Here is a 15,196-nt window from a genome sequence, read left to right as displayed (position 1 = left end):
AAAAATTCATATGCTTACAAAAAAATTCACAGCAACATACTGAAGGCAACAATTGCTGAAGGTTTATTCTTTTCACAAATAACTAAACCAAAGTAATATCAGAGGTGGTTGGGATGCAAATTTGAATTCCTCAGTGTGCATTTGTGTGCAGTAACTCTGAGCACTTCGCACTGCAAGGCAGGACATATCAATAAGGTAATTAAATCTGTGAAGGTGGCTAGTGCCTTGTTAAACAAAAACACATTCAATTCATGGATAACATATTTAATAACAGAGCTAAACAAAAGGCACAGAGCTTGTCCAGTGCACACATTGTCTTTTGTCTTGGTCACTTCCAAGTTAGACAGCTTGAAAATAAGTAAGAAAAGGTTCATTTCCTTGGTTACTTTTTAAAAGGTGTCTCCATAAATTTGATTTTGATTTAGGATCACAACAACAGCTGCCTGTATGATGGATCTGAGGAGGTACCCACTGGATGAACAGAACTGCACCTTGGAAATAGAAAGCTGTAAGATGTCCACAAAGACATGTGAATGCATACAGTAAATCAGGAAGCCATTGCATGTTTACATGCAATGTAAACATTACATTTTTTTTATTTTTACAATATAAAAATATTACAACCAATCTAATAATTATAATAATAATAATAATTGATGTTTGCTGTCCTTTTAAGTTGGTATTTATAATTTCTTTAATATTCACTTATTCCCTGTTTATTCAACAATATAGTGAAATCCAGACTGTATGACTCAGGCACTAAGATACATTTACTTTGTTATGCTCAACTGGGTCTATCACTAGATCCATACTGAAATGTGGAAAGAAGTGCATTGGAAATAAAACTAAATGTTGAGTGTTGGAGTGAGACCTATTATTTTATATAATACACAATTTGGGATTTTCCAACTAAACTAGTACTCCCACTTTAATTATGAAAAGCATTGTTTTTTTCTTGTTGAAACTAATGACTGACATTGTTTAATGCTCTTAAGCGCAACACATTAAGGTTTCCAAAAGTGCTCAATTATTTTTTATGTCAGAAATGCTATCAGAGATACTTGGAATATGTTGACCTATGTTAAAAACAAGGTATCATACTCCTTGTGCATGCAAATCATACAAATTGAAAGGGCTATTAAGTTGACTGGTGATCACTTCATACTGTATATCATTGTTTTGACTTTTCAGAACTTGTTGAAGATTTATATATGATTAATGGAAGTATACAAACAGTGTAGTTCAAGCTGGCTCTTCATGAATCATGGATAGTAATCATCTACCTGTCATCACTGGTAATATCAGCTGACACAAAAGCAAATGGATGTTCTGTACAGTACATGTACAGTATATTACCTGGCATACATGTTTTCCTCAAACTATTGGTCAACATTGGTTAGTTCACGAAGAATTGGTGCTACATCCCCACATTATCATGTAAAATTATTATTATTTTCCTCTTAGGCATTTTAGGCACCAATTATACTATTTTCCTGCTAATTAGTCATAATCCAGTAATTGGATGTCAATGCAAATGTGCAAGAACTAGAGTGCTTGCTGACCTTTCTTGTTCGGGGACCTTACAGGATTTCTCTTTTTTCTGTGCTATCCAGATGGCTACACAACAGATGATATTGAATTCTACTGGAGAGGTGGGGACAGTGCAGTCACAGGTGTGTCCCGGATTGAGTTGCCTCAATTCTCCATTGTGGAACACCGACTGGTTTCGAAGAATGTTGTCTTTGCCACAGGTAAAAATCACAGTCTCTGCCATTAAGGTTTGTCAATAAATAACATTTTAGATGGTTGACTATAAATGCACACTGCATGATGGTGCAGTGGTTAGCATTACTGTGTTGCAGTACCATGGGTCCTAGGTTCAATTCCTGGGATGCTAACTGCATGGACTTGATAGGTCAATTGGATTCTGGGAAAAATGGCCCAAATGTGAGTGTTTGTGTTCCTGCAATAGACTGGTGCCCCGTCAGGATGTACCCTACCTTGCATCTATTGCTTCATTGCTTACCAATTAGAAAATGGAAAGATGCAGAATCTTTAACTTGCCCATACAAAGACAGAAGAGCTTAAGGAGAAGGCATAATCAAATATTTAAAACTTGTTTCACTTTTCTGATCCTGTCTGACACAAAATATGGCCAATATTTCTCCACAACAGACAAACAACCACTGACATCTTCCTTCTTCTTCAGGGTGATCTGGATAGAAACACTATTTACCTGTAGGACCAATGTTATCCAATGCAATAATATTTCATGCCACTGCCTGTGGCTTGTTCTGCAACCATAAGCCTGCTCACTGTATCGTGTACAGTGTAGTACCAGATGAAACTGCAGTTTAAACAAAATGGACAGAGGATTTTGTTCCTTACCTTGTTTCTTACAAGTTGCAAAAAAGACAGAGTGGAGTTTCCTTGGATTTGACTGATTGTAGACACAAAAATACGGAATAGGCATCTGTACATACTGTAAAATGTAAAGGGGGGCTCCCCTGTAAATGTGTGTGTTGCTAACAACTGCGTCACAAACAGTGAAAAACTATTATTTATGACACAATCCTTATTCTTTTCAATTTGGAAAAGAAAACTGAAAAAGACCCCATTTCAGATGGGAAAAAATGCTCTTGTAGAGAATGCTAAATCCTTACTAGTTGTAATTTTATCACCCATTGTGCCTTGACAGGCTGCACCTCTTTTTTCACTATTGATGTGTATTACATGCTGGTACCTAAATAGTAAATCACTTACTCATGCGAAGTTGCAGCCATTCTCTAATGTTCCCATTTTAGCAGTAGCAAGAGTGCACATACAGTACATACTCAAAATGTAATCAACTATACTCCTTCAAATATTTCAATATGTCATTGTTACTTAGACGTATTTGTTGGCCTTCATCACACTACATCTGCATTTATTTTATACAGTACCAGCAGTGAAGTTTCATTATTTTACTTCCGTCATTTTGTTTTACCATTATAAAACTGAATAGCATTAAATGGTTTTGGTCTTAAACATAGTACAAGGAAAAGGAAAAGATTTTTCTTTCAAAGTAATAAAAGACATTACTCTTGGCCTCTGCCTAATCAAAAATGCATTAAGATGTAAGTCTACTGTATATCAATTAAGTGATAACAAGAAAAACGATGACCAGACAATACCTCTGTGTTAACATATCTTTTGGACAGATTCTCTGTTAAATATATTTAATTGTGCTTCTGCATTCACTCACTTGCTCATTTTCTCCTTAATATCTACTGTACAAACACAGTCCCATAAACGAAAAGAATTTTGCTGTTTATCTCTCTGGAACTGTGAACTACTGGAAATGCGTGTAAAACTTTATTTTTACTTTTTAAAATATTTTTTTTATATATGAGCATATATCTATATATACTGTAGTTCAAGTAGGCAGCTGTGTCAGCATGCGTAGGCTGCAAAGGAACAAGTAAAGGTTTATTCCATGCTGAAAAGAGACAAAAAACACATTTTGGCTGTGGAGCCTTCCACACCCGAAGAAGACTATACAGCCAAAATGTTGTGTTACTTTTCTTCTCCTTTCAGCATGGAATAAACATTTACTTGTTCCCTATATCTATTTTGTTTTCTTTTTGACCTTTTGTTTCTTTAACTCCACATCTGTAAGTCTAAAATATTTTATACTAAAAAGCTATTTCTGGTATTTCTGCTTGAGGTGCATGGAAACGATTAGCTTTGTTAAAGTTTATCATAAAATCTAATCCAGTTTTCCATCCTATGATCCTCATGCTCATCTTGAGTGATCCCAGGAGAACCTTTGTACCACTCATTCGAAAACCTGTCTAATTAACAAGTTTGCTTCATACACTGGCTTTACCAAAAATTACACTAGAATGGTGAATGATAATGGAGTGGCAATTATCCTGCTGTTTCTTAAAGCCCTTTTTAAAAAATGCAGAGCTTCATACAGCACATCATATATTCATGAAGCCCAAGACGCACAGCATAAATTATTCTCTTATAAAGCTCCTAACACTCATGCAAGTGATACAGTAATGATTCATCCTCTGCATTTTAGTTCCTAAATTAATGAGATCCATAATGGATATTATTTTTTATGTATTTTGAGAGTGGATAACAATGCCTGTGCTGGCTTGTTGTTGGCTTTTGAACATAATGGGCAAGCTGACTAAGAAAGACTATTTGTTTTACTTCTCATTGTTTGCTGGATAATCCTTTCTGTTTAGTATAAATTAAGGGGTTTAGAGTACTAATCAAAACGTCGTGAACACACACAAAGAAACAAATGTGTTTAGCCAATTAGTAAACCATTGCACAAATGTGTACCACCATTCTATTGAAATAAAAAACAACACACTGTCAGTATAATGTTTGTCTGCTCCCAACACATTGATTCATATACTACAGTATCCAGTATATGAATCAATGTGTTGGGAGCAGAAAAGAATGCTCCTTTCAACTAAGTTGTTAAAATCGTAAACTGAAATGCCGTTATGTACATGAATGTTCAGAAAGGGTAGTTTTGACTTTCCCTAAATGCAGTGTCTGTATCCCAGTTGTGCCTGAAGGTATTACACGTTACTGATTTGTCCTGACAATTTTGTCCTTATCGTCATGATGTTCTGCTTTCTAAAGGTGCAGATTTTAAACCAAACTGAAAAAGATATTTCCAGAGGCCATATCATTGAATACTATGTTATATAACAGAAGTATGGCACTTTCATGTTGAATTACATTTCCCAAACAATTTCAATTGGAATTTTAGAACTTCACCAATGGTAGAGAGGATGAATCTCTGCTAATGATTTCATGACTGCACACTAGTCACAGAAGTACCTTTGAAGTAATGTACTGTAGCATAACCTCAGTCGTATCACCATTTACCTTGAAAAAGGTCTATGCATCCCATTCTTGATATTGGGCAGACATCTCTAAAGTACAGAAATTGCAGTAGTGCCCATCGTGGTCTTCAAATAAATCTGTTCAGCATAAAACTGAAGTCCATGGTGACAAATGACCTGGCATAGAGGAAACATGCAAATACTTAATAGTAAAAGTTCCAGTACTAAACCCTATGGAACAAACTGAAACCCTTAGAAAGTCATTAACTACTTTATAGAAGGTTGTTTCAATGTTGTCTCACTGTCCACATTCTGACTATAAAAGATTCAAAGATGTCATTAGATAAATGATGAGATTGCTAGTGTGATGCCAGAAATTCAGAGAGAAGATATACTGTACATTGGAAATGTAGCACTTGGTGCTCCTAGCTAGAACTTGGGGATCTGAGCTACTGTAGGCTGATTGTTACATGAGTAATGGGAACAAAGCAGACTTTAAGCATGTATTAATAATACTTTTTTGATAAACAGACATTTACTTTGTGCAAAACCCCAAGGTGTGTACACAATGGCAGGAGACCATCAGCAATCTTGATTAGCAGTAGTATGCAGGAATAGTATTGCAGTTTAGCTCCTTTCACAGAACTTGTTCAATTATATGTTTTTGTAGAGAGAGGTCAAAAACAGCATCCAGTGTGTGAACATTTGTCAGATTAAAGAGTTGCAGCTTCCTGACTTTCCTGCCCTCTTTGCAATATGTGTATGTAGTGAACTAGTACCCTAAATCACATACTGTAAGAATATTAACATTTTAGAACTGATGACCATTGACATAAACAGGCAATTAAGTTGGATTTCCTTTACAGCCCACCAGATGTGACCACCCAGAAGCATTTCTACATCAAAAATTCTCAGGACATTATAGCTTGATTTAGTCACTCAGTAGAAATACTGTTAACCCATGAGGAATATGCGGAGTACTGTATGTAGGTTTCATTCCATATTCACATGAAGGTGCTATACATGTACTGTATATGCTACACTTAATGTATCGTGACTTTTCATCTCCAATAATATAATGCATTTTTTAATTAAATGCAATTATGCCCAATGTATATGTATTTATACATATATTCTCTGATGTTATGTGCTTTGTACTCAGAACTAAGTAATGAAAAATCATTGTGCAATTTGAAACAAGAATGCTGGTTTCCATAGTGATAGACCCAATGCATGCTGGCGTTGCCATAGAAACTGAAACAAAACATAATGTATGCCTGTGTGCTGTTTGAAGTAAATAGCCTTTTTTCTTCAATCTTTTCTTAGGTGCCTACCCACGATTGTCTCTGAGCTTTAAGTTAAAGAGAAATATTGGATACTTCATTCTTCAGACCTACATGCCCTCAATTCTGATTACCATCTTGTCTTGGGTGTCATTTTGGATCAATTATGATGCCTCTGCTGCAAGAGTTGCTTTGGGTATGTTTATTTTAAGAACTACAAATAGAGTATGTTTAAACACATTTTAACAAATCAATGCTGAAAGTTTTTTTTTCCAGTCTTACATAACACCCACATATCCTATATTTCTCATCTTTATTTTTTCAAATGTTAATATTGTTTTACTGTATATTTACATAGTTTCTTTATATTGAATATAATAGCAAGATTTTACGGGTTGTGGCATTCCATGTACTGTCACTTGTTTTACCTTCATTTATTTTAAACACAACCCCAGAAGCCTGTTAAATATTTTAAAAAGGAGACTCATGCATTTTAATGTAAATGACTAATTGAAGACGTATTCAAGTGCAAAATTTAAATATTATCACTGTCTGAAATGATGTTACGATACTTTCACATTAACTGAAAAATATGTGATACAATCTTGAAGTACTGTTCAAGCTGAAGTAAAAACAAGTAGCTGAAGGAACAATTTAAACTTTACATACAGCATTGGGAATTTTGTACTTTATTACTGACTTTCTTTTATTAAGTAATTAATAATATACTGTTCCCAGTTGCATGGATACCACTTTTAGACAATGCTGGTCAGGAGTTTAGTTGGATGATTAGTATTACGAGTAATGGCCATCAAAACAGTCTCATTGATTTGATTAGAGATCAAAAATGGTACTAGTCTATTTTCAATTTTAGATAGATAGATACTTTATTGATCCTGTGAGGGAAATTGTAGTGCAACAGCAGCTTAACACAGACAACACAGTCACAGTGTAACGAATGATACAATAATAATAATAGTACAATACATACAATACAATCAGTACAGTGAGGGGTACACTAAAAGAGTTACTCACAGTCTGGACACACAGAGAACAAACTAGAACAGAACAGTACACAGAAAAATCGTATCACACATATGAATATAAATATAGATGTAAATATAGATATAGATATAAATATAGATATAAATGTATTGCACAGGTCCCTGGCATATATTGCACAAAAAACAGTTGTAGACGGGAAAAGAAAAAGAAAGAGAACAGATGTACTGTAGCAGTAGATGTGTACAGTAGATGCGTTCAGTCCAGAAACATGTGCTTTTGCAATTGTACTGGTCAAGACAAATTTTCCATCAGATTTACAGATTAGAGGAATAAGCACAGTCAATCCATTTTAGGCAGTAACATCAACTCAAAAGGATAAAAGATTCTGTTTTTTATCTTCTGTACATAATGCTTCTGTACTATATATTTTTGGGTTGAAGGAGATACTTTTAATTTTGGTAAAATGCATGTACTGTACCACATTCTGCATAAAATATTTCACTTTTCAAAACATTATTTTCAGACTACTTGACTTAGATTACTAGGAACACTTTTAATATGTGTGAGTTATTAAAATGACATAGTTGCAGATGAACTAGTCTCTTTTACATGTGTTTGGTAGAGCCTATTCTTTGGTGACTAATGAATTTAATAGTCTTCTGTGCATTACAGCCCTCACAAAGTGACCTTGTATACATTTATATTGTTATAATTTGAATGTAATATTGCAATTTAAATTTCAAGTTTTCTTTTGTTGCTGTTGTTTTTATTATTTTTAATGTGGAATAATTTATTTTTTAAAATTAATTTGCATAACTGGAACTGGAGCATATTACGTATGTTTTATTTTTCTGCTAAGGAATGCAATATGAATGGAAATAAAGTAAAGATGTAGTGAGTGAATCACTTCTGATATCAAATAGTCTAAAGGTGAGAGAGAATATTGGGACCGATAAGTCATTTCCAGGTGTTATCAGAGGTTAAACTTATTTTGGGAGTTAATGTCATTGATAGTTGGTGGTAGTTACCGTGCAGTTCAGTACTATGGATACAAAAAAAAACACCATATTATCTGGCTGGTCTTCAGAAATCCTTTGTTCCTTAGGTAACCCAAGGTATACTTACTGATATAGAGGGGCTGCCTTTAATGCTGATACTTGGCTTTTTGTCTTTATAAATATAGAGGGCAATTCTTCCAAAGCAGAGACTTTTTTGAGCACAAAATCCAAAAAAGTTGCTTTGATATTCACTTGAGGTAAGGAGTCATATCATGCCCCACGGGCAGACTGGATCTCTATGGAAGCCTGGGGAAACTTAGGATCTTTTATTATGCAGCCACACAGATAGTTACTCTAAACCATTAGTGTGAGCTTAGCTGGGTGGGACTGTACTTGTCATTAAAAATTGAATATGTTCCATTGTGCTGGTAGGTTCTGTTTGGTTACTGTATACACAGTATTATTCATGTTAATCATATACTGTACACCCACTGCACATTTCAACACATGTAATTAGGCTGTTACATGTAGTGTAACATTCCACTATGGTTTGGATGTGTTGTGCTTGGAAAAATCATTCTGTACTGTAAGACTCCTCATAGGTAATATGTAGTTTTAATCTAAGGTTCATAATTTGGTCTTGAATTTCTTTTGTAAATGAACTTACAATTTGAAACCACAGAACAACAGCATTTTGAATATACTGTACATGATGATTGTAATTAGATTTTTGTTACTTTGGTGCAAAGGAAATTCCTCTGGACTTTGCCATGTCTTTTTGTTATTGTAAATTTATAACCTATAACCTGTTCTTCATTTTGCAATTGTATTGCTGAAAAGTAGAACAATGCTAATGTAACAGATCTTATAAATCTCAATTGTGCAGTAATTGCTTTTATATACCCCATGCATGATGCAACTTATCTGGCCTTTCGACACACACTGAGAAAAAATAGTCACTGTACATTTTTTTTCTTATACTGTACTTATTAAAAAAGGCATTATGCCATTGTTTTACATATACCGAGACTTAATACTTAAGAGAAGTCATATAATATATAATTTGTATGACTCTTAACCACTAATTTTAGTCCTGCTGGATGTCATATAGGTTCTGTACAGTACGTTTTTGCTGAAAGAGATTATATTAACTATAACATACAGTAGGTAACTATAAATATTAAAGTAATACTAAAAGACATATCAAAGTAAAAACAAACATTTAGGGAAATGCTTTGGTGTGTAGATAAAGCTTTTGGCTATTTCTTTCTAAAATGGTGACAAATTTGCAGAAAATTGCAGGACGACACAAATTTAGTGTGAGAACTGTCTGGTTAGAGAATACAGAACATCTTTAACACTATTATTATATTTTTGAGGTCAGACACTTTAAGTCTGTTATGGGTTTAGTATTCCATTACAGGTGTAGAACTGTGCTGCCAGTGGTTAATCAGAATTATTTGAATCATCTGACATCCATTTCTAAAAATCATAAAATTATTTGCACAGGTTAGACAGACATTTGTCTTTTGTTACAAAGACCTCCTGAGCTAATATACTTTTAGCTTGCTTTTTCATTTTCACTTAAGCACATACTGTACAGTATTGCTGGAAGAATGTCCCACAACTGCTCCCTACAATATTTAAAATCTTCATTACCTGCTTTAGTCCAAAATTAAAACTATTTTTTATTTTAGATTTTTCAAGTCATCTTAACTTTTACTAACAGGAAAATACAACAGGAGCTGTCCGTGGTACTCTTCCTCGCTGCACCCTCTGTCCCAATGGTTTTCACACATTTTCACTACTACTAATAATATCTTACCTGCTGTTGAGTAGGCCTGCATTTCAGAATTAAGGTTAGCAAAGTCAGGTTTAATAGAAGGCAGTTATATCCTTATATCGCTCTCAGCATCCTACCTTTAGCGATGCTTTGTCTTTACTGCTGTCAGTGCCGAAAACAAACGAGCCTCATAGCAGGTAAGACAAAGGTACATTGTGGCAAAGGGCATTAATACCCTCAAGGTTGACTTTGATAGATCCAGGTATTTGCCATTACTAGCGCCCACAAATGCACCAGTGGTTTCTGTAACTGTAACTGTAACTGCAGTCCCCTATCCGACATCAGCTCCATCAGTTTCTCATGTTCATAAAATGACAGCTTTGGAACCGGGGGTGTAAATTCAAACGGATTTTGCATCCAGCCCTCAGATGTGTCAGTTGTATTTTCACAGCTGCTGACTTTGGTGATCGAGATTGCTTATTTAAGAGCATTTTCTTTTTTGCAGTGAATCCTTTGAGCACTGGAAAGCACTGAAGGGAAACTTGTTGGACACAGCTAGCCCAGAATTTTAGTTTTTTTTTTAAATATTGCTTCGACCTGTGACAGGGACACCCTGGAGACTTAAATACAGATTGTTCAAAGCAGAATAAGTGTCTGCTGGATACGCTAGTTTCTTTAGCCAGTATTCTTCATGCAAGCAAGATAACAACTCAAACGGGTCATCCACACAAAAACTGCTAAACTTCACATCTCACTTGAGAAGCATGTCAAAACATTGCCGCATGCTAACCAGTGCACTTTCGTGTGCACTAAGTGCATCTTATGTTTGCTACCGATTTCATTGCCCATTTCGTGTTGTGAAATTCTCCGAATTCAGTGGGCAAACTTTCATGAAGTTAAAGTCAATGATTTCACAGAATCATTCAGCACTGATAGAAGTTCTCCTAGCATATTTTTAGAGGCAAGACCCTCTTGTGTCAGAAAGAAAGATTATATCCAACTTTTTAGTGGCCTTTCCACCACTCATACAACTTACCATGTGTTGCATAGTTGGTAAACATGGATTTTCTGTGACTTTGTGTGGCATTCTTTGTTTAGTCACTCTTTAGCTCAGGAGGTAAGATGCATTCAATGCAGCCTTGCAAGAGCCAATGCCTGCATGGATTAGTTACATTTGTTGTTTGTGTTTTTCCAAATTCTTCTAGTTTACGTTTGAAAAATGCAAAAGCGGTGGGTATTTTACATTAACTGTAAAGTTTTAGTTCAAAAATTAGGAACACAGTTAAATACTCTGTCTCCATTTAGTTTCCTGCAAAATGAAGGTTACAGGACTGTTTCTTTACAACACAGGTACTCAGTGCCGGATATTCAGCGATATTACTAAAATCCAAGGAATCTAACAAAGGCTGTTGTTTTTTCCTTATCTATCTCCATTGTGACAAAACAGGAGTAATTCAATAACAACCTACCTCTAAGAACTGTGGCAATGCTCCAGAAGCATGCTCTGATATTTTGTGTGGAGAGTCAGTTTAAAGCAGTTTTTATATTTGATTGTTCAGCTATTATGGAGTTTTTTCACGCATCCCTAGAGCTCAGCTAGTGCACCCCTGAGGGTATGCACACCATAGGTTGAAAACTACCACTCTAGCCTCAAGCCATTTGCCTCAAGACAACCATTCTTTTCTTATCCATCCATTAGCAGAAAGCTGCTGTACTAGTAAGGCTTGCTGCAAAGTGGAGCTTATTCTGAAATCACAGGGTGCAAGTCCAAGATTGTGCCTTGACCCATGTATTTAAAATAGATCAAAAATTGTTTGGCCAGTTCACATCAGAATTTGTACATACAGTACTAATAATATAAACAGGACATATAAATGTGAAAATGGGATTCCTTTATGAACGAACATGGCTACTTTACTTTTGTCTTTTTGTCATAATACTAATTCCTGCTATATGAAAATGATTTGGTTAATTGATGGCAAACATGGCAAGTGCATTATAGTAAGGATACCATTAATATTTAATGCACTGCCATTCATGCAATACCAAGATGGGCACATGACTACCATTTTTTTCACACAAATCGATCATACATGTTGATTTTGTACAGTATGTTCCCCCTGTGTTCACATGGCTTTCCTCCAGGTACCTTGCTAGAAGAGGCTCTGGCTCTCCCGTGACCCTGTATTGGATGAAACAATTAGAAAATGGATGGATCAAATATATGGCTATCCGATAGCTAATTTGTACACAAAGATTCCCATTGTCTTGGGAACCACTACACCACCTGACTTTAAATGTGGCAAACTGCATCACACTCAAACTTCAGATTTGTACCTTACAAGTTGCAACAATATGTTTATGCTTACTCTAGGTCTACACGTACTTAGTATAATCTACCTACAGCAGTAATGCTACTGTAACTACTCTCCTTCAAAACCATTTCTGCTAATATACTGTAATTAACTCCAAACTGTTTATGTATCATTCAAGGGAATAAGGTTCTTACAGTACATACACCAGGATTGGTTAATTTGTTAACTGACATTTTAACACCCATTTCATACCACAAATTGCTCCTGAGCAAAAAGTGTTTGGACAGCTAATTCAAGTGTTAGATCTTTTCCATCTCATTTTCAAAATATCAAAGGATATTTTCAGATTTGGATAATTACACTTAGGAAAGTGCTTACAGTTCAGTGCCACAATAAATTATGACTTGAAATCGTACTGTATAAGATTAGATAACAGGCCTGTGTTCATGTTTTCTTTTTTGGGGAAAGATATTCTTTGCTTCTTGTTCTTTATCATCCTAAGATGTCACTTGTTGTTTGGCAAGCAGTTATTTACTGAAGCAGCTTGTCTTCATTATTTGCAAGAAGAGAATCATCTAACAGCAACAAGGGAATATTTTCTTTCTACGAAAAGAGATGCCTGACAACTATAAAAGAAATAAAATGTTTTCATAGCTAGATAATCAGTATCTAGACATCATTCTGAGCTACAGTACGTGAACATAGGAAAGCTTTTTCTATACTCCCACTTGTTAGATAAAGACTTTGGTGGTTTAGTTACTTATGGTAGAGTCTGTCTTTTATTTATAAGTCAGGCTGAGATTTATGTACAGACTGTAACAGGTACAATCTAGACTAGAGCATTCATGGCCAGATTTTCTAATTAACAGTCTTCACCTTTTTATCCCTTTGTGGATAACAAACAATGGGGGTAACACAATATATTTCTTGATAAAAAGTAATTTTATCACAAAGCATTCAGTATAATATGGCTATTTAGACTTCACTGACATAATATCATAAAATAGACAAGAGCAACTTACATTATCAGAAGCACATAAGGCTCTCAAAAACTGTTGTGCAGTCATGAGGCATCCAGTTGGTGGAAGCTTATGAAAGTTGTAAATATGTATTTTTCTGCTCACTTTTGACATAACCAATGTTCAGAGATTGGGAAACCTAGTAATGTCATACTAGGACAGTATACTGAGAAAGATTGGCCACTACATTTGTGATTTTAATGAGTGTACTAGTGTCCTAGTACACTAGTGTCCTTGAGATACCTATGATGGTGGTCTGTGGCACATACTCCAAATCTTCAGAAGCTTTGAAAATGCCACGTGTTCAAAAACGTTTTTTCTTCTGAACACTTACACCTATTCAACTTCAACCTAAAAGATAATCAGCATCAGTCAAAGCCATATAAAATGTGCACCTTAATAACGTTTCTGAAACCAGTTTTACACCTTAAAGGAGTCATAAATCAGTTTGAGAAGTACAGCACATCGTATAAACTGTTCCTGATCTGAAGCTGCTTGGTGAATTAACAGCAATCATAATGGGTAAAATTCTAGTACTAACAGTACGCATGAAACATGAAAATGTTGGTCCTGTACAAACCAAAAGACTGCCTGTCTGCTCTTTCAATTTTTTCATTGCTGGTATGCAGCTTGTAGTACTCCCACAAACAGTTACCATTGTCTCAGCAACTTTTCTCTCACAGATTCCATCAGTGGCTGAAACTGAAATGGTAGACATGAGTGGCATCAGTTTTTTCAGAGCACCTCTTAAATTGTATGAGGTGGTGAAAAGGATCTATGTAAGCTACAAACTTCTGGTTGTAGCCATGCATTGAAAACAGTGAGGTCTGAGGTTGCGACATATGTGAAGACAGCGAGGTCCAGGCAAGTTCTGTTGAAGAGAGATGTTCGGCAATCTATGAGTAATATGAGTTATAAAAGTAATGCTGGTAAAGGCATTTGTGGCTTGGCACGAAAGAGAGGTGCTACGTCACGCCCCCAGAGGAATCGGCATTACACCTCACATTCCAAAACAGTTCCCAATAAGCCCTTTTCCCCAGCCTATTTAATGGTGCCTCATAATCTTCCCGGTGCTCAGTATTAGGGTTTTCCTGGCTAGAGCTACTCCCAGACTCGTTGTTATCCACTACTTGATTTTTTGGCTCCCTGAACTTGGTTTGTTCTCCGTCTACGTCTCCTGGTTTCGGTTTTGGTACTTTTGCTCTCGTTCTGGTTTTGACTCTCATCTCCCTTACGGATTAGGGCTCCGCCTCTGGGTATTTGTACTTTAGCACTGGCTAGTTTACCTACGGCTTACTGACCTCGGTTTGTTCTTTCGACTACGCCTTTTGGAGTTTGGTTTTCTGCAGAGGGTCCTCACTACTAATTGCTAACAAGAGGTGCACCCTCATCTACAAATGCACAGCCTGGAGGTCGGATGCTTGTAGTACTCATAGCTGTGAGTGTTTGTGAGTTATGAGTCTGGGGTTCTAGGTTGAGGCACTGAAGACTCTCAGTGTGTTGAGAGGGTGAGGCCCAGCTGGATTGCGTAAGGTGAAAATATCAGCGGCTGGAGGCAGACATGAAGTCCGAGGGCTGACTAGGGGAGAGTGGGAGAGCCAGTAGACATCATGAGTGAGTTACACCAGGGAACAGGAGAGGCAGTCGTTTGAAATCAGAACTCATTAAAATTGTCTAATTGTCAATGAGCCGCAGTAGAGAATCTTGCTAGAGCAAAACATTCCTATACAAAATTGTTTCCAGCTTTCTTTTTGTGTAAAAGATCTTTTAGCAATGTAGGCAACATTTGATCTGTTTTACAAAGAGATGGATACTGTATATATATTTGTTTTCCTCATTTTTGTTGTTACCATAAAGTGCATCTGTAAAATAAATGAGCCTCTAGTTCAGCTGCTCAAAATCATAAAGACAAACTCAGTATTTTGAGTCAATTGGCAAAC

The 15,196-nt window shown here is 35.8% G+C and overlaps 1 protein-coding gene across 4 annotated transcripts in view; it reads left to right on the top strand.

Moving 5' to 3' along the window:
- Positions 1 to 15,196, top strand: part of gabrb3 (gamma-aminobutyric acid type A receptor subunit beta3) — a 113,842-nt gene that overhangs the window by 80,779 nt on the left and 17,867 nt on the right. For all 4 annotated transcript variants that reach the window (XM_088598165.1, XM_088598175.1, XM_088598183.1 and 1 more), the window contains 3 exons: positions 426 to 508; positions 1,614 to 1,751; positions 6,180 to 6,332. In XM_088598165.1, coding sequence (XP_088454291.1) covers positions 426 to 508; positions 1,614 to 1,751; positions 6,180 to 6,332 — 374 coding nt within the window. The remainder of the gene's footprint in view (positions 1 to 425; positions 509 to 1,613; positions 1,752 to 6,179; positions 6,333 to 15,196) is intronic.

Source organism: Lepisosteus platostomus, chromosome 2 (assembly GCF_059453375.1).
Source record: "Lepisosteus platostomus isolate fLepPlt1 chromosome 2, fLepPlt1.hap1, whole genome shotgun sequence".
Lineage (NCBI taxonomy): Eukaryota > Metazoa > Chordata > Actinopteri > Semionotiformes > Lepisosteidae > Lepisosteus > Lepisosteus platostomus.
Note: the sequence above shows the minus strand (reverse complement) of the source record. Positions and strands in the feature narration are given on the sequence as shown.